The sequence below is a fragment of the Bipolaris victoriae genome (assembly GCF_000527765.1).
Source record: "Bipolaris victoriae FI3 unplaced genomic scaffold scaffold_100, whole genome shotgun sequence".
NCBI classification, from domain to species: domain Eukaryota; kingdom Fungi; phylum Ascomycota; class Dothideomycetes; order Pleosporales; family Pleosporaceae; genus Bipolaris; species Bipolaris victoriae.
Window position 1 is genome coordinate 1 of NW_014575292.1, and position 25,781 is coordinate 25,781.

At 46.3% G+C, this 25,781-nt stretch overlaps 11 protein-coding genes across 11 annotated transcripts; 5 read left to right on the forward strand and 6 right to left on the reverse strand.

Annotated features, from left to right (window-relative positions):
* Positions 1–2,256: 2,256 nt before the first annotated feature.
* Positions 2,257–3,609, reverse strand: COCVIDRAFT_19149 (hypothetical protein; the record flags this gene model as incomplete). Its single annotated transcript, XM_014697331.1, has 4 exons — positions 2,257–3,025; positions 3,086–3,209; positions 3,261–3,387; positions 3,436–3,609. The coding sequence occupies 4 exons, from the start codon at positions 3,607–3,609 to the stop codon at positions 2,257–2,259; spliced, it is 1,194 nt and encodes a 397-aa protein (XP_014552817.1).
* Positions 3,610–4,499: 890 nt separating this feature from the next.
* On the forward strand, positions 4,500–6,255 carry COCVIDRAFT_109232 (hypothetical protein; the record flags this gene model as incomplete). Its single annotated transcript, XM_014697341.1, has 4 exons — positions 4,500–4,971; positions 5,027–5,095; positions 5,176–5,778; positions 5,828–6,255. 4 exons carry the CDS (start codon positions 4,500–4,502, stop codon positions 6,253–6,255), a joined length of 1,572 nt encoding a protein of 523 aa, XP_014552827.1.
* Positions 6,256–7,119: 864 nt separating this feature from the next.
* COCVIDRAFT_41037 (hypothetical protein) lies at positions 7,120–8,559 on the forward strand (the record flags this gene model as incomplete). The annotated part of the gene is made up of 1 exon (XM_014697342.1): positions 7,120–8,559. The coding sequence occupies one exon, from the start codon at positions 7,120–7,122 to the stop codon at positions 8,557–8,559; it is 1,440 nt and encodes a 479-aa protein (XP_014552828.1).
* A 34-nt stretch (positions 8,560–8,593) lies between these two features.
* On the reverse strand, positions 8,594–9,662 carry COCVIDRAFT_29833 (hypothetical protein; the record flags this gene model as incomplete). Its single annotated transcript, XM_014697343.1, has 3 exons — positions 8,594–8,941; positions 9,003–9,187; positions 9,242–9,662. The coding sequence occupies 3 exons, from the start codon at positions 9,660–9,662 to the stop codon at positions 8,594–8,596; spliced, it is 954 nt and encodes a 317-aa protein (XP_014552829.1).
* A 154-nt stretch (positions 9,663–9,816) lies between these two features.
* Positions 9,817–10,644, reverse strand: COCVIDRAFT_109224 (hypothetical protein; the record flags this gene model as incomplete). Its single annotated transcript, XM_014697344.1, has 1 exon — positions 9,817–10,644. One exon carries the CDS (start codon positions 10,642–10,644, stop codon positions 9,817–9,819), a length of 828 nt encoding a protein of 275 aa, XP_014552830.1.
* A 1,115-nt stretch (positions 10,645–11,759) lies between these two features.
* Positions 11,760–13,421, forward strand: COCVIDRAFT_19154 (hypothetical protein; the record flags this gene model as incomplete). The annotated part of the gene is made up of 2 exons (XM_014697332.1): positions 11,760–12,885; positions 12,970–13,421. 2 exons carry the CDS (start codon positions 11,760–11,762, stop codon positions 13,419–13,421), a joined length of 1,578 nt encoding a protein of 525 aa, XP_014552818.1.
* Positions 13,422–15,397: 1,976 nt separating this feature from the next.
* Positions 15,398–15,574, reverse strand: COCVIDRAFT_109266 (hypothetical protein; the record flags this gene model as incomplete). Its single annotated transcript, XM_014697345.1, has 1 exon — positions 15,398–15,574. A coding segment is annotated over one exon (177 nt), but the record flags the coding sequence as incomplete, so codon positions are not given.
* Positions 15,575–16,222: 648 nt separating this feature from the next.
* On the forward strand, positions 16,223–16,717 carry COCVIDRAFT_19155 (hypothetical protein; the record flags this gene model as incomplete). Its single annotated transcript, XM_014697333.1, has 1 exon — positions 16,223–16,717. One exon carries the CDS (start codon positions 16,223–16,225, stop codon positions 16,715–16,717), a length of 495 nt encoding a protein of 164 aa, XP_014552819.1.
* A 1,691-nt stretch (positions 16,718–18,408) lies between these two features.
* Positions 18,409–19,815, reverse strand: COCVIDRAFT_29836 (hypothetical protein; the record flags this gene model as incomplete). The annotated part of the gene is made up of 6 exons (XM_014697346.1): positions 18,409–18,827; positions 18,873–18,937; positions 18,991–19,108; positions 19,165–19,458; positions 19,518–19,590; positions 19,642–19,815. The coding sequence occupies 6 exons, from the start codon at positions 19,813–19,815 to the stop codon at positions 18,409–18,411; spliced, it is 1,143 nt and encodes a 380-aa protein (XP_014552832.1).
* Positions 19,816–20,960: 1,145 nt separating this feature from the next.
* On the forward strand, positions 20,961–22,539 carry COCVIDRAFT_29837 (hypothetical protein; the record flags this gene model as incomplete). The annotated part of the gene is made up of 6 exons (XM_014697347.1): positions 20,961–21,185; positions 21,247–21,370; positions 21,418–21,640; positions 21,699–22,032; positions 22,085–22,214; positions 22,301–22,539. The coding sequence occupies 6 exons, from the start codon at positions 20,961–20,963 to the stop codon at positions 22,537–22,539; spliced, it is 1,275 nt and encodes a 424-aa protein (XP_014552833.1).
* Positions 22,540–22,864: 325 nt separating this feature from the next.
* Positions 22,865–24,846, reverse strand: COCVIDRAFT_29838 (hypothetical protein; the record flags this gene model as incomplete). The annotated part of the gene is made up of 5 exons (XM_014697348.1): positions 22,865–23,187; positions 23,242–23,352; positions 23,404–24,516; positions 24,570–24,764; positions 24,822–24,846. 5 exons carry the CDS (start codon positions 24,844–24,846, stop codon positions 22,865–22,867), a joined length of 1,767 nt encoding a protein of 588 aa, XP_014552834.1.
* Between the last annotated feature and the right edge of the window lie 935 nt (positions 24,847–25,781).

The window sequence follows — 25,781 nt, forward strand, 5'->3', positions numbered from 1 at the left end:
TTCTTAATTTACTCCACTAATACTTACCCAATCGGGAAGTTTAGTAGCTTATTTTGTAGCCCTTAATCTAAGCCTTATTTTAGTCTAATATAGTAATAGAATAACTCTGATAGGTAAGAATTTATTAGCCTACCTACCTTGCTAGGAGTTAGGTCTCTACATTTTACTCCGATCTTAGATATCTCCTTACATAGTATAGCTAGCGTATTACTATAATATAGCAAAATAAAGCCCNAATAGAGAGCTTTAAAATAAGCTACTAAACTTCCTAATCGGGTAAGTATTGGTGGAGATAATAGCGTTTTTGAGATCCTGATATAGAGACTAAATAACTAGCCTAACTAGAATTATAGCTAAGAGAATAATAATATTTTTAAATACATAGATATAGTATTAGAATTAATACGTAGTTAGAATAAAATAAAATAAGATAAGATAGATAGACTAATATTATAAATTTATAGATAATAGAAAGCTATACTATTCTACTATATTTATTAGAACTATATATAATATAGTTATTATACTTAATAGAGTTATATCTTATTATTATATACTTATAAAAAGGTTTAAAATATTTTAGTAGTAATACTAAACTATTCTTAAGAGTTTTAAGTAGAGTCTTATAAAGTTAAGTCTCTTAGACTTTTATCTAATTTTTTACTTTAACTATAACTTAACTTTTTTTCTCTATCTACTATATAGCGTATTAGATTAATTATTCTAGAAAAGAATAGTAGACTACACTTTAATCTACTAAAATTAGGTATTAAAAAGATACCTATAGTTAAAGTAAAAAATTAGGTAAGGGTCTAAGAGACTTATATCTATAAGACTCTACTTAAAACTCTTAAGAATAGTTTAGTAATACTACTAAAATATTATAAACCTCTTAATAGGTATATAATAATAAGGTATCACTCTATTAGATATAATAACTATAATATAGTTATAATAAAAGTAGTAGAATAGTAAACTATAGTTATAATAAAATAATAATATAATAAACTATAGTTATAATAAGAATACGTAGTATAGCGAAGATCTCTAATACCTATAAATTTACTTTATCTTCTCTAGTCTATCTATTTTATCTTATTCTATCGTATTCTAACTATAGCTTAATTCTAATACTATCTTAAATCTATCTATTTAAAAATATAATTCTTCTTTTGGCTGCTATTCTAGTAGTTATCTCGTACTAAGCTAAGTCTATTAGAAAAGCTATCTATCTCTATAGATCTCTCTTCTACTATAATAATTATCTTTTACTCTTCTCTATCTAAGTATATACTAAGAGATCTAAAATAATATATATCTATCTAGTTAAAGTTTTATAGATCTATACTAAAATAGTAGTATAGATCTCTCTCTAATATTAGTATTAGTAGATTAGAAGGTAGTTATACTACTCTAATTAACTATATAAATACGCTTATAGTATATAAAGTAAGTATAGAGTTAATATATTACGTTAAGAGACTAAGTAAAGAGACTTATAAGTAACTAAAGGCTAATATAATATATATTAAAAGCGCTATTACTATACTAAATTCTATAAGAGAGTAGAGGAGGTTTAGAGAATAGTTTTAGAGTAAGGAGAGCTTAGCATAGATAGAGGCGACGCTCTACTTTATTTAGAGGCATCTAAGGGCGGTTAGGAGGGATAAGCTAGAGGAAGTCGTATAATGTGTTGTAGCTTTTAGGGTAGATTAGGCTACTGTGTCGCTCGTGTCGACGCTGCTGGTGCGTGATGGTATCGATGGGTTGCGGGCGTGACGGTGTCGATTGGTGGAGCGGAGGATGGGTGCGCGGTAGTTGCTGCTTACTAGTTGTAATCAATCTCAGAATTCTTTTCTCTTAGAAACTCCAATCAGAAAGGCCGGAGCCAATTACTTTAACTATAGTTATTTTTTTAATACTTAATTTTAGTAGGTTAGAGTGTAGTCTACTATTCTTTTCTAAGATAATTAATTGAATACGCTATATAGTATACAGAGAAAAAAGTTAAGTTATAAAACTGTTATTTAAGAAATATTTAATAGAGATATAAGTTATAGTAGTGAAGACGTTAACGTTAAATAATAGTAGAGTCTAACTAGCACAGCTAGGCTTATTAACTAGTAATAGCGTTGTATATGATATAATGTGTTTAAGAGACATTTCTAGAATGTATCTTGTATTTTACTATCTCTTTAGCTATGACTTCTGTGCTGTGCCCTAGAGACGAAGAAAATGCCATAAGAGCTACGGTACTTATGCCTTCTGTGCCGCAGGCTTAACTACAATGATACTGTCATACTCATGAGAGTATTGAAAGATTTCCTTGATTTCCCAGCCGGCTCCTTCCAATAAAAGTTGCCATTGCGCTCTCGTCCTTTCGTGAGATGCCACCTGTGCCATCATAGCTAGGTCCAACATGGTGACGTGGCGATGGCTACCTTGATTCAACAGAACTTTGTCGTCGATCAATAACAATGAGCTGTCTTTCATTGCAGGCTTCAAGGCGTTCAGTATCAGGCGGCAACGTTCATCAGGGTTGTCATGGAAGATGTTTCGGTAGTAGTAAAACTTGGCTCCTTTGACCTGTTGCTCGGCCAGATAATCCTGCGCAACTGTTTCTATTCCTTCCATAGCCGGGACCACATTGATGGTCTCCTGCATATCTTCAAGAATGATTCGTCCAGATAAATGTGGAAATTTCGCTTTCAATCCGCGACACTGAATCCCGAGGTTGCCTCCTACATCGACAAAGAGCACCTTTTCAGGATCAGCAAGCGACGTGAAATCGCCAAGATGCGATTCAAGAGGAAATGTGTTCAGCCAGTCTTCTCGAAATTGCACGTCCAGAGCAAGGCGGAGATACTCGAAAATTTTGGGCTGGCTTCGCACCCAGGTGAAGAATGGCTCTTGAGAACCCCAGGCTTTATTGAAAGCAGTGTCAGTGGCCGAAGTGATGTCTTGGAATTCGCGTTCTACTAGTAGATCCGGCAAAGTGGAGTTTGTTCGTCGCTGACAAGTAGAGCTAGAGGAGTATGAGTGCAAGCTTTCGTGTTGAAAATTGCCCAGACGGTGCAGGACTTACGACAGCCGAATCCCCCCTTCGATACCAGGCTGAGAAAGCGTGCGGGTAATATGGTTGGCTTCAAATGTGTCTTTTCCCACTTCTTCGATCGTGTTGATCGATGCCAGATACCGCAAGACGCGCCCTGCATACACTTTAGCAGTGACAAGAGGCCAGGACAGGTTCAAATACATACCAAGCAATTTTTCTGATGCACCACTGGCATTTGCAATATCTTGCAGCTTCATAGGCTTGCCTGCCGTGGTCAAGGCGGTAAAAACTTGCATATCGCACCCGATACGTATTGCAACATGTTGAAAGTCCTATACAGCCGTCAGTGATGAGGGTCAATTGATTGGTGGATACTCTACCAAATCATAGTAGCGCATCAACGTCTCCCAAGGTGATTCTAAGGATTGCTGTGTTTTGATCAGAAAATCCTGGATCTTTTGAGACCCTCGACTGTCAGTACGCGCCGCCAGACCTGCGACCTGAATCGAGAGCTGCAGCAATTGTTTGTCAAGGTCTGCCTCTTGCACTGCCATTTCTTCCCTGCTGATTGAGTGACTGGTGTATTGAGGGGTTGTTTCACAGAGAGTAATAATACTGGAACTGTAGCCGAGGAGGATCCACGAACGCGTGGTGTGTTGTCCGATGCTTATAAGGGAGAGCAAGTGGCTCTGTACCTGCCGTCAATGGACTCTGCGATTGAAATTGATCCTGCTCGGAGAAGCTGTTCTTTTTAACTGAAGAATTTTCACGCCGGACTCGCCGGAGCATTCCCATAGTCAGCTTCGCCATGCTCCGAGCTGGTGAAGTCCACAACGGTAAGGTGAGAAGATATCGGACCGATCCCATGCATCACACTGTAGAAAAGGTGACGTGGTTTGCCTCTACGTTACTATGTCTTCCTTTTTAGTATCCTTGTTGATTCCCTGTCCATTTTTGCATTAGATGATACCTTATCGCTATAGTTTCTTACGCTGTGCAGGCAACATGCTGACTGTGCCCCTGGTTCAAGCTTTGTATGTGCAGACGCGCTAAAATAAAGATTAGGCTCTTCTTCGGATGGTTATATCAAGTTTGTTACAGAAACTCTGAATAATCACGGATTTGTTGAGTGTAGCGCTTACTCTCGATCCTGGCCTGTATCGTCTCCCTGCTAGCTGCCTACACACATGAATTCTACCATACAGCACAGTAGTGCTTAGGAATAGCGGTACGAAGACGTGAGCCCGAGAGAACGTTGTTTACTATGAAAATCCGATTTGCCGAATGCGGGAGCAGCATTGAGCGCATGATGCCTTCTCCCAACCTCGTTTTTTAACAGACAATAGTGTTTTTCTTTCCCACCTAATCACCTACCTGTTTGCTACGGAGTTATCGCTTTAGTAGAGACAAATCGACTTCCTTAAAATTCGGAAGAAGCGTCGTAATGCTTGGAGGCACGCTTGACGACTACTGGATGTCCGTATCGACGATGCAACTGCACTGGACTGTGCTTGGATTACTACCTGTGCTTTTGATAGCCATCTTGGGACCCAGGGTGCGACAGATATGGATGAACTACGTCTACTTCACGAAGATACCTTCTCCACATAAGAATGATTACTTCTGCTTCGCTACGAAGACAACAAGAGCCGAGTTCCTCGATGAGTGCGCCCGACTATTGCACAAAGGCTTCGCCAGCGCAGACATAATTCGACTTCATGCAAGTTGGGATCACATTGTCGTACTTTCCCCCTCTTATGCGGAGCGGTTTCGCGCAGATGAAACTTTCTCTCCGGATACATTTTCTGACAAAGAAATGTTTGGTGCAGTTCCTGGCTTTGAACCGTACAGATTTCTTTGCACACACCGTGATTTGATCCGTAATGTAATAAGTATGCGTCTCAATCGATGCTTCGGTGCGTAATTGTTGAATCATCCTTCCGTTGACGGCGTCACTGATCCCTTCTGCAGTTCCCGCTACGAGATACCTCTCTGAGGCAATTGATGATGCTCTAAGAAAACAAATGGGGAGCGATTCAGGTGCGCGATCTCCTCCTCTTTCTCAATGCCAAAAAGAAATCAGAACTATACGATCAATGTACTGATATGCCGTCAAATAGAGTGGCACGAAATCCCTCTAGGGGAAGCTGTTCTGAAAGTTCTGACCCAGTCATCTTTCCGTGCGCTCCAAGGACAAGAGCTTTGCTACGACGACGAATGGCTCGAAATTGCGACGCAATATATCGTGACTAGTATCACTGGTGTCACTGCACTTCGCAAGCTACCTAAACTTCTGATCCCTGTGATCCATTGGTTTCATCCAGACGCCATCAAGTCCCGACAGTTATTAAGCCGTGCCCGAGCGAAACTCTTGCCTGTCTACGAGAGGCGCAAGAAGGAGCTTTCCGAAGCCAACAAAAATGGCACTTATCGTCCTGAAGACGCAGATGCCTTCGGATGGTACGAAGAGCTAGCCGATGGGCGGGACTATGATCCAGTGGTTGCGCAGCTTACAGTTGCCGTTGCTGCAACTCACTCAACAACTGACTTCATGTGTCAATTCCTCTCGGATATGGTTAGATATCCTGAGTACATCAAGCCATTACGAGATGAGCTCATCCTTGCGTTGAAGGAGAAGGGCTGGAAAGCCTCCACAATCCTGCAGCTACCCCTTCTCGACAGTGTTATGAAAGAATCTCAACGCGTGAAACCTGTGGCTTTAGGTCAGTACGATCAGCAATTTGAGTCACGGAGGATCTGCTAACAGCGTAGGTTTCATGAGAAGTGTCGCTCAGCATGATGTCTGCTTGAAAGATGCTGTAAAGATTCCCAAGAATGCATCTGTCATCGTTTCTGCTCATTCGATGCGGGATCCTACAGTTTATGAGAACCCAGACACTTTTGACGGCTATCGCTTCGTCAATCCGACCAAACATCCCGAATCTCGACATTTCACCAGTGTCAGCGTCAATCACATGGGCTTTGGGTTTGGCAAGCACGCATGTCCGGGCCGGTTTTTCGTGAATCTCGAAACCAAGATCCTCATCGCGCACATGCTGCTCAAGTATGACTGGAAATTTGCCACTGATGGCTGTCCTACAATCCGAACTAGTGGCTTCGATCAGGTTGTTGATCCTTCGTCGAAAATGCTGGTACGGCGACGGAAGGAGGAAATTCGAATTGAGGCACTGTATGAGTAGGGATCACGACCAGTGTAGCATAACTTCGGATCGTTCGTTTAGCTACCTTTAAGATTGTCTTGCTCGAACAGTCTAACTATTTGTGTGCCATTCGAAGTGCCACCAGACCTGCGTAAAGTGTTCGAGGAGGGTTTTGGTAGCTTTGATATAGCCTGAAGCCATCATTGCACTGCAATCCTCCATCGCAATTGAGACAAGGAAAAAAGCTTAGGCGAGTGTCAGATCAATGCCGAGTCCAGGACACGCATCTGTGGCGATGCTGCTATCCTAGTATCTGCAAATAGTGATAATACCGATCTAAAAACATGTGAAATCAGCAGGCAGGCAAAACCCTTGAGAGGCCGAGGTTGCGACATAGACGACTCTACATAACAAATCATAGCAAACGTAAGTAATCCTGGGATGGCAAGTAAGCAAAAGGTGAGGCAACGGAAGAGGCTGACGCGGAATCCAACCGAGGGTGCCAACCTTGGACTCAATCTCCTGCGTAGCTTTGAATCAAAGACGCCTGGCATGTGATCATGTAGCCTTCGGGATTCAACAAACTTAGTCAATTCCGGTGACCAATAAAGACCAAGTTGGGAGGCTGGTACCCGAGCACATTTGCTAGGCAAAATGCGCTCAGACTGTAGCTAGAAGTATCAACTCATCCGCTCGGTCCGGCGACCTAAATGGAATAAATTATTTCCTCAACTTTGCTTGACCATAACTCAAGAACGAGTGCAGGGTTAGCGGACCTCATCGGATGGCAGTCGCGGATATATCACTGCTATTCGACAGTAGCTTATCTCGTGTCAAGTCTGGCAAGGAGCATCCCTTCGTCGATTTCAATTTTTCCAAAAATTTTCAATACGCACGCTCAAGATGGAGACCGCAGTAGAATCGTGCACCTCGAATGCCGCCATTGCGACGCATCCGCTATCTGATCTGGACCTACTTACGAGAAATTACATGGCGCCCTTTTGTCTAATTTATCGCTTGGAAGACCAGGACGCGGACACTCGAAGTGCGGTAGTGGAGAGGCTTCAACTTGGACTTCAGAAAACTTCCATGCAGCTCCCTGTACTGACTGGACGAGTCGTGCATCCATTAGGCCAGCGTCCTTTTGTTCAGGTCGACAATGCAGACGACAGCATTCCTCTACTGGTTAGTGGAGTTGCAAACGTCTCACGGGAGCTTCCATCTTACGATGAGTTGAATGCAGTCCATTTCGCCCCGTATTGTTTGCCCTATAGCCTCGTCATTCCGACTGAATTGTTCAGCTCAGCTGACTTTTCAACCGAGTCAGCCGAGCATGGCCAGAGTCTGCCAGTGTGTGGTTTCAAGGTCACGTTCATTGAGGGAGGCATAGTGATAGGTGTCGCTATCAATCATTTCGTCACAGGCGCCTTAGGATTGGACCTGGTGCTCGGCTGTTGGGCCGCTAGTTGTTGTGGATTTTCCAGAGAAATTGTATACGATCCGGCACTGGTGGCCAGTGAGATTTCTGAGCCCATATCGGACATTCGGGCCTTCGAAGAGAACCTCATACAAAGAGGAGCTGCTATAGAAACAACGTATCAAGATTCAAAGGAATCACCATCACAATCTGCAAAACATACGACGGCTTTGATTGGGATCTCCCACTCGGAACTCTTGTCGCTTCAAGGTGCGGTCAAGGCCAAATACCCGCATCTGGGTATCTCTACCGGAGATTGCTTTCGCGCAATCATGTGGCAAGCAATAACCCGTGCGAAACGCAGACTTCAGTGGTACCAAGACGAGAATCAATCGAAATTCATGCAGGCAATCACATATTGCTCCAGCGACAAACGCAGGACAAAGATACCGTCAAATTATCTGGGAAACGCAACAGTCTTTACAAGCGTGCAACCCTGGACTGCTACAGAGCTTACCGACGAGATCAAACTCGTAGACGTGGTTGCTGCCATCCGCTCGAACATCAATCAGGCGGATGAGATGTTGTTCAAGGATGTCCTGCGCTGGGCCGCTAGTCTCGAAGATATAACCCAAAGGTGCTGGGGCAGGATGCCATTCGGCAAATTGGACTTTGGTGGAACGAGCTGGGCACGAGTGAAAGCGTACAAGACGGCTGACTTTGGATTTGGTCCTCTGGCTGCTTTTCGAATCCCCGAGGTCAACATAGAGTGGTGCGTTGCCTTACCGAGGAGGAAATATGACAATGGCATAGAGTTTGCAGAGGCGTGTCTGGGGCTACCAGATGATGTACATCGAGAACTTTTCCGCGATGACAAATTCCGTAAATACGCGATGGTTTATCAACTTCAGCAGGAAATTTTCTGACAGTAGCTATGACCCGGGGATGTTATAGATCAATCTACCAGAAAACTAAAACCCTACAGTCCACACTTTCACGTGCTTTGTCCCCAGCTTGAGTCTCTTGCAACCTACACGCTGCGTGTGGACTCCAGGCAGCTACATGATCAAGACTTGTGTCGGCATTCTTAATAACGAGTAAGTCGTCAGGGGTTTGGTTCGGCAACCAGTACCATTTCTGCGTATTTTTCTCATCGTTTGCTGGCCGCCGCAAATTGGCAGAGGCGGCTATAAATTCGCCAATCAATTCGCTAGGGAAGCGAATTGGGACTGGAATCAAGCCATCGCGATTTACAGTACGATAATCGCACACCGTCATGGGATCTCGCTCGACTGTATGTAGTGGCCGCTTCAAGTAAGATTAGATGAGCGATTGGGTAAATGAGCAATGCCGTTGGTCCCACACTTACCCAAACACTGTACATGGCATATCGTGGAGCTGGGCGGCCAGTGTCTTCCGCTCTCAGAATATCTTGAGCCCACTCTGCAATGTCTTTGCGAGAGAACCGCACCGTGTCTCTCATGCCTTGAAGAGTCACGTCTATATGGGCCTTCCCTACAGGGCCTGTACCTGCTTTTCCTTGGGAGCCAGCAACTGATTTTGCGAGCCACAGTCAGCCTGAGAAAGTAGCGTGGGACTTCCAATTACCTAGGATTTTGTCATGTTGCCTCGACTCCTGATCCTTTCCGACTTTGCTGTTGCGGTCTACCCAAGTACTAAAATCAGTCCACGTGCTCACACGGCGGACAACAGTGTTGACAACAAACGCCTTCCTAGCGCCGAGCCATTCGCACATCAGCTCCTCAAGTTCATGATAATACTGATGGAGTTGAGCATCATCCCATCTGTTTCCAAGCTCCAGAATCTTGGAATGATGCCTAAGGAATGTAAAACCTTGTACGTCCAAGCCGTCCACTCCTTTGGTCAGTTCTGACGAAGTGCTGAAGTCATGGAGCAATACTTCCGCCGGAAAATGTTCCTCAGGTGGCGAAGTTAAAATCGCCCTCTGCTCCGGTGTGTAGGAGAGGTCGGGGACTCCAAAATAGATCGTGGCAGGTGTAGAAGTCATGGTGGGTGGTCGACAAGGTTTACAAGCAAGAGCGGACAATTGTGTGAAAAGAGAAGCGTACAGAAGACGAGCTGGGTGACTAGATCAAGCTACTCAGAGCTTCAAACTATTGATTCAATTATGCCAAGTTCCAGTGCACTCCGTCTCGCACTTTCTAGGAGCTACTATTATCTCTGCTAAGGTAAGCTAGTGCCCCACCATCAACCAGGACGTCAGTTCCAGTGACGAAGCTCGACTCGGATCCCAGTAAGAATGCAGCTACATGTGCGACTTCACCGCTACTTCCGACTCTCTTGCATGGGATGTTCTGTGCCAAGTCATGCGCCACATCCTTCTTGCTGGCCTGTGATTCTAGGCTGAGCATGGGGGTCTGTATTGCGCCGGGGCTGATAGAGTTTATACGCGCACCATGTCGGGCCCAAGATAAGCTAGCATCTTGTACTTGCACATAATTGACCCGTTTGGACACGCCGTATGCCGACCATTGATCCAGTACAGTCTCCCGTAACAGTGGTGACCCGAGAACATCGCTGGGGCTAGTGCGCGCCAGTTGCTGAATTACTTCGTGGGGGACATCTTGTGCCAAGGTATAGCCGGCAAGGGATGAGATTACCACGCATGTTCCCCCATGGCCTATGAGCTTGCCAAACTCTGCAATGCAAAAGCCAGTACCAGCCAGATTGACCCCAAGGATCGTCTCTCGTGTCGACGAGACCGGCGAAAGGCCAGCAGAGACTGCCACATGCATGACCTGCCCCAGGCTCTGCGCTGTTTTCGCAAATTGAATGACTGAATCGCGTGATGATATGTCCACATGCTGAGGAGTGACTCTGAAGCCATCCCGCTTCATTCGTTGCGTGACGTCTTGTAGGAGCGTGTTACTACGGTCTCCTAGCAAGACTTCTTTCCCGGGGCCAACTCGACGCGCAATGGCTTCGCCGATTCCGCCTGCGCCAACTATCACGAGTATGGATTGCGACATTCGGACTGGACCAAAACAAGACGAGAGATTCGTTGGTGAGCCAGGTATGAGCGCCTGGTAAATGCGTTATTCTCGGCGAAGAAAATAGCGCATCTACGAAATCAGAGATACAAATACACCTCAAGGATGACAAATACTACGTCGCCTTTGTTGCCCAAAGTATCCCAACCTAGGATGTGGAGTTGGCATGCTATGCATTTAGCTGGGGTCATGTCTCAAGACTGGAAGGTAGCTATCGAGCCACTAACGAACTCTAAGGCAAAAGTTAGTTCAGAGCAGGGTTATTCTTCTAGTACTAGCCGAAAGGTTCCACCTCGCTAACCGAACGGTCCATTACCTAACATTAACGTTTATGCTTCTACCACTAATATCTGTACGAAAACTATATAGTTTTTAGCTTTTAAAAAACTTCCATTCTTATATACTAGTAGTTAGTATACTAACTCTAACTATTTATTTTTAAAATTGTAATATATTATAATAAGTTAGTTTATATATATAGTCTACTAATACTTAAAGAATAACTACTAAAGTAGAGTTAATTTTACACTAATTTTATTGATTAACTGGTCGTTATTATAAAGCTAACTATTAGTATATTACTTAAGATTGATAGTACTACTAGATCTTAATCGCGTTAGGTTAGATAGTTGTTACATAATGATATCACATTAATCTATTTACTATCTAATTTAAAAAATAGTATATATTTTAAGAAAGCTAATAATAAGACTAGATTTAGATAAGTGGTATTAACTAGACTTATTTAAAAGCTAGAGTATGGTGGTATGAGTAGAGTAGTCGAGCTAGATAAAGCAAAGGTTATTGCGCATGACTGTATATACACCGCAAAACATCGCCGCCACTGCCGCCACCACTCCGAACCTAGCATGTGATCACAATCGATCCATCGCACAATTCTATGCCTGCTTCTGTCTACGTTACTGCTATCTGTCCTCATCAAACGAGATTATTTGAGGGAAAGAGAATCATTCCCGCACATGCAATCTCACTCCAAGGCACCACCACTTCCGCACAAAGGAAATCCTCTCACATAGAGTTTAGAACTATTTTCAGAAAAAGTTCATCTTCAGAAGCTCATTTTAAGCCAAATCATGGACTCTATTCAAATACAGTCCACGCGAGACGGTCTCTTCATTCTCTGGTTGATCACTCTGTTAGTGACTATTCTGGCAACCGCGGCTTATATCAAGTCCCATTCAACACCAAGACCGTACTCCGGCTTTCCTGTGGTCACGCTCGATGGCCCTTCGGCGACAGGCGCGAGTCATGCCGCGAATTGGTTCAGGCGCGGCCGAGCGTTGGTCAACAAAGGGCTGAACGAAGTGTCAGGGCCATTCCAGTTATTCAGCGGCAGAGCATATTGGATCATTCTGCCCAGTAAATACATGGACGAACTGCGCAATCATCCCGATATGAGCCTTCGTAATGCACTGAGGGAGGAGAATTTCCCTGACTACAGAGGTTTTGATGGATTGCGCCAAGCGTTCAAAGACTCAACGTTTACACAAGAAGTGATTCGTGTCAAGGTGACGCAGAGTCTTGGATTAGTTACAGCAAATCTTGCCAACGAGTGTCAACACGCCCTGCACGAATATCTAGGCGAGTCGAGGGAGTGGCAGCAGCGCTTTATCATCGAGGACATACTCAACATTGTCGCCCAGTTGACGTCGCGGGTGTTCCTTGGGGAGCGCCTCTGCCGAGACAAAGAATGGCTGGAGATAACAAAAGAATATGCACGGAACTCCTTCCTGGGTGCGGAAGAGTTGCGCCAGTGCTCGCCGCTTACTCGTCCCCTCATGCAGTTTTTCATGCCTGCTTGCACACAACTCCGTAAATTCTCCGCGGCTGCTAGACGCCTAATTGATCCAGAAGTACAAGCACGTAAAAACCGCGCCGAGGAAGCGATGAAGTTAGGCAAGAAACCTCCAAAGGTCGAAGACACCATTGGATGGATGGTGGAGATTGCTCGTGGTCGACAGGTGGACTATGTTGGAGGCCAATTAGCCCTCTCAATTGGCGCTATCCATAGTTCGACAGATAACCTCTCCAAAGCAGTTGTAAAGCTATGTGAGATCCCTGAGATTGTCGCCCCACTTCGAGAAGAGATAACGAAAGTATTGGATAGCACTGGCGGCTGGTCGAAGTTAGCGTTATATCGCATGAGGCTACTTGACAGTTTTTTAAAAGAGGTTCAGCGTCTTGCCCCTTTCACAATCGGTGAGTAAAAACACGATTAGCCAGAGAGGAGACAATGATATAGATAGAAACGAGACATAACTGGACCAGGCTGATTTTTGGCAGTGGGTATGCACCGCCGTGCAATGAAAGGCTACGTGCTCAGCGATGGAACACATATTCCAAAGAATAGTCGAATCTTGGTCATGAATGAAAAGCTCTGGGACAGCAGCGTCTATGAAGATCCCGATACCTTCAAATACGACCGCTTTGCCCGGCTCCGTGAACAGCCGGGCCAAGAAGAGCAGCACCAGCTGGCCTCAATATCTAGTGACTTCGCAACATTCGGTTATGGCGAGCATGCATGTCCCGGACGCTTCTTCGCCGCCAACCAGCTGAAGATAGCTATGGCATGCCTCTTGCTCAAATACGACTTTCGTTTCCAACCAGGCCAGGCAGAGAAGGCACGCGTTATACCCTTTGAAATGGTAGAAACAATAGACCCTACTTTGAAGGTCGAAGTGCGGCGTCGCTCAGAAGAGCTAGATGTCACAAGGGTAGCGAAGGAGACCATTTAGACTGTGAAAGCAGGAAGGATCAGATAGGCCCCTTAATGAATCGTGTCCCCTCCGTACTCTGACAATGTCCCGATATGCTGCTCATCCGCAAAATTGTCTATCAACTATGAGTTTTACGCGGATGCATAGACTTCTGTCGCTCTCACAGTCGAGCTGGCAATGCGAGACTTACTTGGAACATCATTTCTAGCTTCTGGGTGCCGGCAATGGTCCGAAACACGTTGAGATTGCCGATTACCGAAACGACGGACATTACACATACCTTTGACTAACTTGTTAGAGGAAGGTAGTAGTAGTCTTCAGGTTGTCTAGGATATAGCAATGCTTGGTCCGGACATTGCCCCGAGCAAAAAGATGCAAAAGGTGCCAACACATGATCCGGACATGTCGGACTCGTACTTTTACGAGCTAGTAAAGTGTCTTCTTCCGTAATCGTCCACTACCACCCCGGGTGTACAAAGTGCTAGTCAGAACACCTTATCCGTTCTCTTGCTTACCCAGTATACGAATACGGACGGGATATAAGCCAGGTATAGAATATTATAGGGACTAGTGTAAGGATGTACGCGGAAAATGTCAATATTAGGTTTACATGCTTCGCACTAGCGACGCGGTGAAAATAAACAACCAATCAATTAAGAAAAAGACTTGCCAACTGTCACGAGTTAGGATTTATTTGCTCCCGGGGTGACACTTTCGTATATAGAATAGTGCGAGAGGGATTAGAGTTTGTACAGGCGCAACAACGCTTACCGCGACATGTGCGGTGGCAACTGTGACCAGGGGCAATGGCAACGCAGTGAGCTAGTGGGACTATCGCTTGCTAGGTTCTGAGGAAAGTCTTCGGGTCAGCATCACATGTGCGGCATTTGCACTGTGGGCCGCTCTTGGCATGTTCAATAAGCTCTTCGGCATTCCGATGGAATGATGGATCGCTGAGCCCACCAAAACTCTGTCGACAGAAGTGTTTCCATGCAAGCGCCACTAATGCTAGCCCATGCATCTGCTGCTAGCCTCGAATGCCCAGCCAAAAGGTGAGGTTTCAGAACGTATCCGAGACTACAGTAGGATCTTAGAACCTATTCTCCCCTCCGTTTTCCGATTCCGTTTCATTACCCGTTTAGATTTGGCGTGCCAACAAGGAGGTGCCAGCTAGAGTTATAGCTGAGCTTATCCAGATTACAATAGAAAACAGAGTGCTATGCTGTGAGGGTCGTGGAGAAGTCTGTAATCCTTACGATCCAATTGGTCATTTTCGGTACACGAGACTTTTCGTCATATAGGGACGTACTTTATGAGAACATTAGATTAATCTGGAGCATTCTGATAAATTCAATTTAGATACTATATGCTGTCAATGTTGTTCCACGGCCAGGGGGGATCTCATCCAATAAGATCACTCCAGTTTCTCTCACCCTCATCCAAATCGCTTCCCCCCCCCCTTCCCAGCGGCAAGATGTGCACATCGTCCCTCTCCATCATACCCTTTACAATCCGCTTTTCCGGATCTAGAGTGGATGGCGCGCGAAAACAACCGAATTTGAGATTGTGTCACTCCTCCGCAGACCACCTCCTCCCAGCAGCGTCGTGGAACGTGAAATCGTTGGCAATGCGCAGAAAATATGCAGTGTTATATCCATCCTCATGCCGATTCTCATAAACAGGAATGAAGCGGTGCACTGCGGACAAAAACCTTCCATCTAAGAGGAAGCGCAGGCTATCGCCGACATTGATGATGGCGTGCTTAGGGCCGGGCTTTACAAAAGCCTACGACTCGTTGTGGGGAGAGGGATTTGAAGACCCCACTGGGCAGCGAGAAGAAAGGTGAGGGAGCCAATTTCGGTGTGCTTATTGTGTCCGATGCTATTACTCTTGCGCTCGTCGTACTTTGGATATCGCAACGGGGTCATGCTGGTGAGCGACGGCAGGTCGTTGCTGGGGAGCGCCTTGAAACAAGCGATTCCCTCGAGACTAAGCTAGTCCGGAGGCTTCTGTAGGAGCAGCATGGTAACGGCATCGGCGTTGCGCGAAAAATCGAAGAACAACCCAGTCTTGGCTAATACTGAGCGAGTGCTGAAGTCTGTCGAACCCTTTAGAAGCATTCGGCGGGATATCTTCAGTGTCTCATATTCGTCGACTGTACCCGGCGGCGGTCCTGCTTCAGTCTACTGGGGCTCGTAGCCGTAGTTGTCGCTTTGCTGAGCGTCCTGCATCTTGACCTCCAGAGTTTGTCCGAAATAGTCTTTCATTGAGGCCAAAATGCGCTCCTATTGCAGGCATAAAATGTCATCCTTGCTTAAATCGAAACACAAGAAGCCATGAGTACGGCAAGCTTTCATTAATTTTTTGCTTTCGAAAATCTCGCCAGAGCGAAGGCCATTCAGACGAAGAGAGGGTGGATTGGCGAAAGGAGATGGATCGGCGCTCAAAGTTATATTTTGATGGGTATACAAAAAATGGAAAATTTTGAAGTAATTCTGCAAGCAATGGTAACGACGATGGTGAAGACAATGTCAGTAGCATATTTCCCTCGCCCAATAGCTCATCAGTGACTCTGAAATAGTGCAGTTGGTGTCCATGGTGCTTATTGAACGTAACCTGTGAATTGAGGTCGGTGAAACCAATATCCATCAATTAAATTGGCTGATTGACGAGATTTGGAATCGGGGGGTAGCTCTGACGTTCAACAACACCAATCCTAGGTCATCAGGACCGTTTCAAGGGCTGATATAAAATGAAATTATGAATCTTACGTTCGAGTGTCATGAATTGAAACAGCATTACCAAGACATCGTTCAAGCATGTCTACAACGGTCAGCGATCTTGCATCCCCAACTACACTTGTCGATATCATTGACTATTGGGCTGTTGAAACACCATCTGGAATAGGTGCAGAGTTTGGGGAACAGAAAATCACGTATGCGGAGTTGCGAAGCTCGTCTCCTCCTACCAGCCGGGCGCTGTTATCGGCTGGCGTGCGGCCTCACGACAAAGTTCCACTTCTGACAGCCATGTCACTCAACATGATCCCCGCTGTTGTCGGTATATTGAGAGTCGGAGTATGTTTTGTGCCCATAGATCTGGTCGTCTGGGGCCACTCACGTGTTGAAGTAGTATTGTTAGATTTCTCTGTACTCTTCTCTCTGACTACCATATGTTGTCCAGGGGTTCATCTGCTAGTGCTCACTGTGAACTTCCAGAAGGAATGGTTGAAACGACAATTTGAAGACAGTGATGAGGTTTTGGCTAGGCTGGAACTGATTCGAAGTCACCACTGTGACGGCGATCTCGCCTGAATTATCTTTACATCAAGCACAACTGGTAGACCGAAGGGAGTCATGGCTTGCCATAGAGGCATCCAGGCACTGATTCCTGAATCCCGAGAGTACGATCGCCTCGAGCTTGACGTGGAAGCACGAGCAGTCCGGTGCTTGTTGGCCGCTTCGATTGCTTTTGATGGGTGCCCAGCAACAATTTGGGGCACCCAAGGTCGAACGTTACTGATGGCCTCTGCATCCAATTTCCACGAAGTCGCTACATCATGTGATGTCCTGACACTCACCCCATCAATGATGGCATCCTTGGCTCCCGCAGGACCTTGTCACCGGGTGCGTATCATCTCCCTAGGTGCTGAGGCGCCTTCACGCGAAGTTTACCGTCATTGAATACGCCCCCATCGCAGAGTAATCAATACATACGGGCCACACTTCATCTACGATTATAAGCGACGACACGTAGACCAAGCGCGCAGAACCTTCGGAATAATGCTCCATGAACTACTCAAATCCGTAATTCTACGCCTCCCATCCCCCAGCAAGACGCAGCACATACCAAAGACGGAGCTTGGCCTGGTCCGTTTCGACTCGCGAGTAACATCGGCCACAGCCCAACTCGATGAAGCAGCACGCAGCCATGGCGTCACCGCCACGACGCTGATTTACGCAACAAGGTCGCTTTTTTCTAAGGAGAATATCCAGAAACGAACGTGTTGGTCTCTCCGTTAGCCTCTCTGGGCGCACTATACCGTGGTCTGGCGCGCAATCCGTGGTGGGCTGTCTAGTCAATAGAACCATCTTTAGCACCCCTGTTCCACCGAGAACCACGTTCCACAAATGGCTCGCTGACGTACACGGAAAACCATTGGATGTGATGAACTTTGACGGCATATTACACAGCCTGCCCAAATCGCTGATGACAGACCCGCGCACAAATACTACGAACGTCCTCTGCTTCGTTAACATGCCGCACCCGTCCCCCAACTAAAGTTATCGCGATCAGCAAGACCATAATTACATCATTGACTGGTATATATTCGGGAATGATGATGGCCAGATTACCACGGAATTTGAATTTCAGGCCAGGCGTATGGGCATAGATTGGGCAACGGCGGTCTCGAGGCTTGGTGGGTGCTTGCTAGACCAGCTTGTTCATGCATATTCTAAAGTCTTGTAGACGGTCGGCAAAGTAGCAGCTACAAGAGGGGTATATGTACTTAGGTTAATAGCTATTTATCTATCTAACATATAAATTACTAAATCTTGTTTACTACTCTTACATTTTATCCATGTATATTCTATAGTTAGTTCTTAGATCTAAAGTAATACATATATATACAAACGTAATATCTAATGTATACTGTGAATTCTAATTTATCTATTAAGAGTTATGTAATTATTCAGTGAGACTATAAATTTGATAATGGAATAGGTTAACAGAGTAGTTCTAGTAGCTATGTCTTATCACTATAAGGGCCACGCCTAAGAACCTGTTGCTTATATACAATAGTGACATTATACAAATGCTGAACACGATATAAGGAGAAGACCACTGTTCTTTTCTATATCTGTATTGTTTTGTACATAGGAGCAAATGCTTCTTAGATAGTAAATCTCTTTCTTCTTTTAATAGATACTTTACGAAATAAGTCTCCTAAGCCACTTTTCGCGTATTTACCTAGTCGCCTCGTGCACGAAAATCGTAGGGTAACCTATACGGGCCAATTTGGTACATGGCGCTCAGCATGGTCTGGTGGAGATTCTGGACACGAAGTAGTGACGTGCCTAGTCTCCTCGTTGACTGTCAGATCATCTAGCTCTACATCGTTCTGTGATCTATTTGATCCACGTCCGAACACTTCCTCCATAGATTCACCATATTCTCCATTAACCGTTATCTCTGGTGTCTTTTTGCTCGATTGTCGTGTGCTCATCCGGTTCCCCGAGCTCGCAGGGTTGGAAGAGTACGATCGTGATTTGTTTCTTGATTTGCACCTACTTGATCCAGTGTAGCCTTCGATCGCAGAGTTGAGCGCATGCTTGAATACGACACGAAGTACTGGGATTGAGGTAGCCACGATGGCCATGGAACACTCTGCGACTGCCCATATGATAGATTTGTACGATTCATCTGTGGCTATTAGCAATAATCCGTACATCTCTTGAAATAACTCACATGATACATCCTGTACTGTCAATTTCTCGATGTATGTGGATCTGATGATCGACGTGACTCCGGCTCTTCAACGAAGTTAGCCCAGTATTGAATCTAGTCAAGCAATGCATGAACTCACAGTATTCCCAGACTCATAGCGATACATACACCGATCTTTTCTGCGGTGCGCATTTGCAGGTTTGAAAGGAGTTTCCATGGCAATATAGCAAGAGATACATCCATAAGTGCTGACCAAACTGCATCGAAAGTCAGCTAAGGAATCAAGGTACAAACTTTGAAACTGTCTGCTCACCAGCTTGGAAACGTCCATACACGACTGAGGGGTGCTTATTGATGCACTCGCCGGGTATGAAGTCTACAAAAGTTTTAGCTAGCGGTTTGCATTGCACCCATGGTATAATGGTAGCAGGGATAGCAAAAATCGCCAGGGTACAGATCGCAAAGTAAACGTAAAGTCTGACCCATCCATCCGTCAGCCGAAGCAAAGTAAGTCCAAAAGAGATCTTGCTCAGCGCAATGGCGATAGTATATATCGTCAGTTCGGCTCCGCCAATATACATTAATTTATCAAGATTGCGCAAGTCAACTAGCGTAAAGATTAGCAATCTCAGGTGTAAAATGTACGACTCTCCTTTGGTGTATTACGGTCAAGCGTATGTCCTCCGTAGCCTAGGTTGATAGATACTTGGTTGAGGGAAACTTGGATCAGAAGTAGAATCTTTATTGGATAAGCTAACTGCTGTTGTCTTTATGATGCTGTGGCACTTACCCAACTAACAATAAGGGTGCAATCGTCTAGCCACAGCTTCCCTTGACGCTGGCGAATCAAAAGCCGAGGGATTAAAAAAGCAGCAGCGACGGAGACCAGCGACCAGGTAACGACGGACATAAGCGGTCCATTGCTCTCGTCTGGGTTACTAACCCAACTTTCGAAGGCAGCCATTGGATTGGACTCTAGAGCAGCGAAAAGGAGAAGGAATTGAAGGGAATGCTCCTTTGGCGCTATATCAAAATCCAACAGCGGTCCTGGCGGTACGATGGTAACGCGGGACAAGGATCAAGTTTATATCGAATGATGTTGAGGATAGGGTTGCGGATAGACGTCATCCGTCCCGATAGTGGCCGGTGTTCACCCTTTTCCTTCAGTAGTGGGTACTCGGCTGAGAGACGTGTCCTATGATTTAAAACAGAACGGTGCGGCAGTTATGAAGCGTACTCTTTGGCAGATGCTTGTGGGGACGCTTATAATAGTACGTGGGTATCGGGCAACACTGGCTTGGCTGTTGGGCAATGGTAATCAAAGCATCGTTCTCCGCTAATCATGCGGTGCGGACTTCTCTGAGCGAGATTTAAACTTGTATGCGACTCTCCTAACAAGCTCACACCGGGTAAGGCAGCCTGCATACTCAGAAATTGAGGTCACTCTGGGCTGGGGTAGACCCAGTAGTAGTATAAGATAGACAACGGTCTAGTCATCCCTGGAGAGATTATGCCCGCTAGTAGTAGACCAAATCCGCTAGTCTCGGATACTTCTTGGCCCGGTAAATTATTGCCGGCAGGTTTATAGACAGATGCTAGGCACCGTGACGAGCTACTAGGGCCAGGAATACTTGCCTCAAGGATCCAGCCATGACGCTCGAGGGCGTTGTTCTCCCTAACACGAATCGTTAGATCTAGTAGATCTAGGAACGAACTGATTTGTGGCTTGCGCGAGCGGATCGCGGTTGATCTAAGGCCCTTGCATGGAAGACATCGCGCAACGATCTGCAAACCTCTAGTATGGCTCTAGCCCAATCGCGTCACGCGCAGAGAGAGGACCCACGACGATCTCTCAGCCTTAGGCCCTCCACCCTGCAATCTAGAGTAAGTAAAGCGGGCTGTTAAGACTGTGCTAGAAGGTACCTGACCCCAGATTGGCATCTCTATCGACAATATTCAGGAGAAAATTATAGCGGCCTATGTGCGGGCGGCACTCATTTGCCAGCATGAAAGTTGAATAATCCCCGGTTGTCGCTGACCGGATCTTCCTCGCTCCAACTTCACATCCCTCCTTTACACTCTTTCACATCTGATATTATCGTTTCAACCATGAAGGCCTCAGTACTATGTAGCGCAACGCTCTTCTCATTGGCGACTTTCGCCTTTCCTGCGAGCATGCTCAAAGGCGACATCAGTAGAACGACGCTTGCGGAAATCACCGCTCTCACGGAGAGGATTTCAAGAGATTTAGAGAGTAAGCGATCTGGTGCTCACGTCAAGCGTGCATTCAATGCAGAGGCTCAGCGCATCAGTACTAGCGGTGACCATAGATACGTGAGTCGCCCTGTCAAGACGCACAACATAGAATTGCGTTTGCTAATGATTTCATTACCAGATTGCGCCAGGCCCCAATGATCTCCGTGGACCTTGTCCTGGTATCAATGTTATGGCAAATCATGGTTATCTTCCCCGAAATGGCATCTCCACAATCACACAAATGACTACGGCCGCCAATGAGGGTTCGCATGCCTTTGCCCTCTAATCTATGGAGTGCTAACAACGTTAGTTTTTGGTATGGGCCTAGATCTGTCGGCATTTCTGGCAGTCTACTCCGCTGTCATGGCAGGTGATCTCACCTCTTTTTCTATCGGTGGTAAACCTAAGACTGGTGGGCTCCTAGGCGGTGCCATCTCATCACTCGGCCTCCTCGGAGAACCACAGGGCCTGAGTGCATCACATAACCGCTTCGAGGTTGATGGATCGCCTACGCGATCGGACTTGTACTCAACGTATGTCATTCAATCTTCTTCCTCTTATTACATGGTCAGGATAACTCATTACTAGTAGTGGTGACCCAGTGTCCCTCAACTTGGACTTTTTCGAGCAGCTCCTCTCTATGCCTCTTGGCAAAAACGGCATTGATATTCCCGTCCTGACCGCGTTCCGCCTTGATCGCACGAGTCACTCTATCGCTACGAATGGTCATTACTTCTCAGGCCCGCTGCAAACCCTTGCGTTAAACCCCGCCACGTATCAGTTCACTTACCGTTTCTTTGCTAACCACACCGCTGAGAACCCCGAGGGCTACCTCGATGCTAAGACACTCATGTCATTCCAGGGTGTTACTGGGGAAAAGGGTAATTATAAGTGGGCTCGTGGGCAAGAGAAGATCCCTGAAAACGTGAGTACCCATCGTAACACCATCCACCTGTAATCGCTAACGCTCATCACAGTGGTACCGCCGCGTCATCGGTGATGATTACAGCATCCTGTCGTTCGCTGCTGAAGCCGTTTCGCTTGAAGTAGCCCACCCCGAATTGATCCGAATTGGTGGAAATACCGGCCAGCCAAACTCGTTCACTGGTGTTGATGTCGACGATTTGACAGGCACGTAATCACTGTACGAACCATATGCGAGACAAATACTGACCTCTTACACCGATTTTTAGGCAACGTTTTTAATGCGCAAACACTTCTTGAGGGAAACAACCTAATGTGCCTTGCGTTCCAGGCAGCTAGCGAAGGTGCTCCTGACATTCTCCGCGGATTGTTTGGCAATATCTTGATCGCTGTACAAAAGTTGGCCTCTGTTCTAGACCCAATCATTGCAGAGCTTGGATGCCCCGAGCTTGTCAAATACGACAAATCCCTGTTCAAGGCCTTCCCCGGTGCGGGAAGTGCGGTGTAAAGTACGACTCTACACTTTCCGAACATGATAGTTGAATCTTTTACCTTCAAGCCTTCCCTTGTTGTATTGATACTATAAAACTTTCGCCTACTTTCCTAGTTCCTACACCGTGCGCGCCGCCAGCTGGCGAATTAAACTATACTAGATAGAAAATCGCATCAATATAGGGCGAGGCCTTGGTAATATGTATTAGCTAAAGAGGTTGCTAAAATTAGACGTGACACTTAATTCTATTTCGTCTTCACTCAAGTCATCTTTGTACATAGTGGAGAGTGCAGTTTACTCTGTTTTGCATTTTGGGTATATAGGGTAATTCTGCAAGTAACTAGTGCATGACAACTGCTACATGGTCGTCCATGTACTTGGAGATGTCACCTAGGAAGCAGGCTGAAATGATGCTCACACAGCCAAAAGCAATACTAACGTAGTACACATACTTGTATGCCTCTGCATACGCGAGTTGGCCGGCGTACACCACTAATTCGTATGCGCCAGGTACACCCTTAATTCCCGGAAGCTCTTTGAGCAGGGGTAGAAGCGAGCTGCCAGTGATTCCAATTGCTTCACCAATAATAGAGGGTGAGGTGACGTTGAGTTTTGTGACCATAACACCACCAATATAGTGGGTCGCCGCTGGCACAAATTTGGCTACAAGAAGAGTTAGAGTGCTTTTTTTTCGGCGCTGCTAGTGAAGAAGCTTACAAATAAATACATTATAGTAGATGCAGTACCCAACTGACCCCCCAATAACACGAACAGCGAGGGTAAGGGCGGCGACCGTAGCGATAAGATCGTCGGGGCAGATGATAGTCGCTGTTACTATCAGTGTCGCACTCTTTATCAATGGATGAAAGAAAAGCTTACATATGATAGATGCTGGAACCACGATACCTCCGATTCCAAGACCAGCCAGAACTAAAATGCCCCAAAGCTGATGCAAATTATCCACTCGGCCAATGGCAAGGGCACCGCAACCAGCAGTCATGAGTATAGAAGAAGCGATCAGAAGCTCTTTGTTATGGCCTCGAAGTAGAGATAGCAGCCATAGCACAATGCAGGCTCCAGCGAGGATAGAGAAGCCGACTGGAATACCGCGGATACCGACGCCAACTGGGTCATGGCCGTATACATTGAATGCTTGCGTGGGCCAGAACATAAGTATGGAAAAGAAATTAGCTCCGGAGATGAAGGTGATGACAAGAGTAAGACCTAAGATACGTGGTTCCTGTCGCAGTCTTTTGGGAAACATGGGATGTGTTGCATATGCTTGCCAGACGACGAAAGCGATGATGAGCATGGCGCCGAGGATCAAGGGCACAAGAACATGGGCACTGTGCCATGGATACTGGTAGCCTCCCCACTGCATGCCCATCATGAAGAGGAGCATTCCAGCGATGGAAAGGAACCCACCGATGTAGTCAATCTCAGCGAGAATCTGCTTGCGGCTCATGCCTTGGCTGTTAACACGTGGTGGTGGATGGTAGAAGAATGCGACCAGAGCGAGGCCAATGAAAGCCCAGAGTCCAATCCAAAGTCCAATCCAACGCCAGGTCGAATGTGAGGCAATAAGCTGCGCCCATAGGACAGATGGACAAAATGGAATGATGGTGAAAACAAGGACGGCAACGTATTTACCGCGTTGCGCAGTAGGAGCCAGCTCAGATGTCACAGCCAATGCTGTCAATTCGTTGATGCCGGCTCCTATTCCTGCAAACACCATACCACAGATGAAGATGTTCATTTCGTGGGCAGTGGAGCAAACAATCATGCCGAGGATGAGGAACATCGCTCCGATCATGGCAACCCAGCGACGGCCGACAATATCCGAGATGGATCCTACAAAAGGACACACTGCAGCCAACGAAAGGAGGTTTGCAAGGATGAACCAGATCCATCGATCATTACCACCGATGTCGCCATAGATGTACGGAGGAACACCACCGAACAGGTAGACAGGGATCTGACTGCCAGTCCACACTAGACGCAAATTAGTGAGGTTGTTGGTATGTAGAAGCAAAAGAACCGCTCACAAAAGGCCATCGCAATCAAACTCATAATGCGGCTAAAGGTCATTGGGGGCTCATTATCGTGATCTTCGCCATCGCCACTTGTTCGCAGGCTATTCTTCTCATAATAATCTCTGTGTTCAGGCCCTTCTTTGTCGACTTTTATTTGTTCAACTTCCACAGCAGTCGGCTTCGACGAACAAACATGCTCCGAGCCATCTGATAGAGCACATGGTTAGTACAGTATGAACAACCCTAGCGCGCGACAATACATACTGGAGCTGCTAGTATCCACCGTCATGAGCTGAATGTGAGTGAAAACCCAGAAGTGTGGAAATGGAGCGATCGGAACAATGAGGCAAGACCAAGGGTTAGATGTCAATTGTTCAAGGTTGGATGCACCGATTTTTAAATCACCGCCTGGCTGGGACTAGATCCGATTCGGAACGTGGACTTCAATTCGGCGACATCGCAAGAAGGCCATCTTGACCCCGTGGGGTACCGTCCGGCCTCTCACAATAAGCCCGTTGCGGGGTATACGTGCTAGTGAGGGCTGTAGCTTCCCTCAGGGGCTCAAGTCCACGGAGACGGGAGACGAATGTGTTCTGGCCGATGCCTGTGGCGAGACCCCGGAGGTGCCATTGGCTGACCCACGACACAAGCGTCCGGAGCCGCGCAAGCTATTAGGAACACCGTTGTTAGTCAATGAGAACTTACCGCGGCATGTTGTATCGCGCCTCACAACGTGGTATCTAACTGCTATCTCAATGTGCACTTGCCTAACAACCACCGAAGGTCCAATTGCGAAGAGAACCTTAACGAAACTTGAAGCTGACTTAAAATGATGTCTCTCACGGGTGAACAATGCTGCACTGGGCAGCAGTAATCTTCAGGCAGCTTGCGCGGCGCAGAACATCGTCCGAGACGGGGTGAATTGCAGAATAGGCAATGGGCCCGGCGCTATGAGAGTAGCACCGAACTACCCCGCATGGCAATTGCTTGACTGGATATAAGCAGTAAACAAGCACCTCGGCGGGCGATAACAAGCTTCTCGGCCATGTTGCAAGGGCTTCGGGACGAATGGATGCATGGAGGCTTCGTGTAACTCCATCATAGGGCCATGTACCAAAGACATGGTCACGGCGTAATCGGGCCAGACATAAGGGTTCATGCTAATTAGCTCTATACACTGACTTCATCAACGGTGTGAAGAATAATTCCCTTGTACTTTGCCCG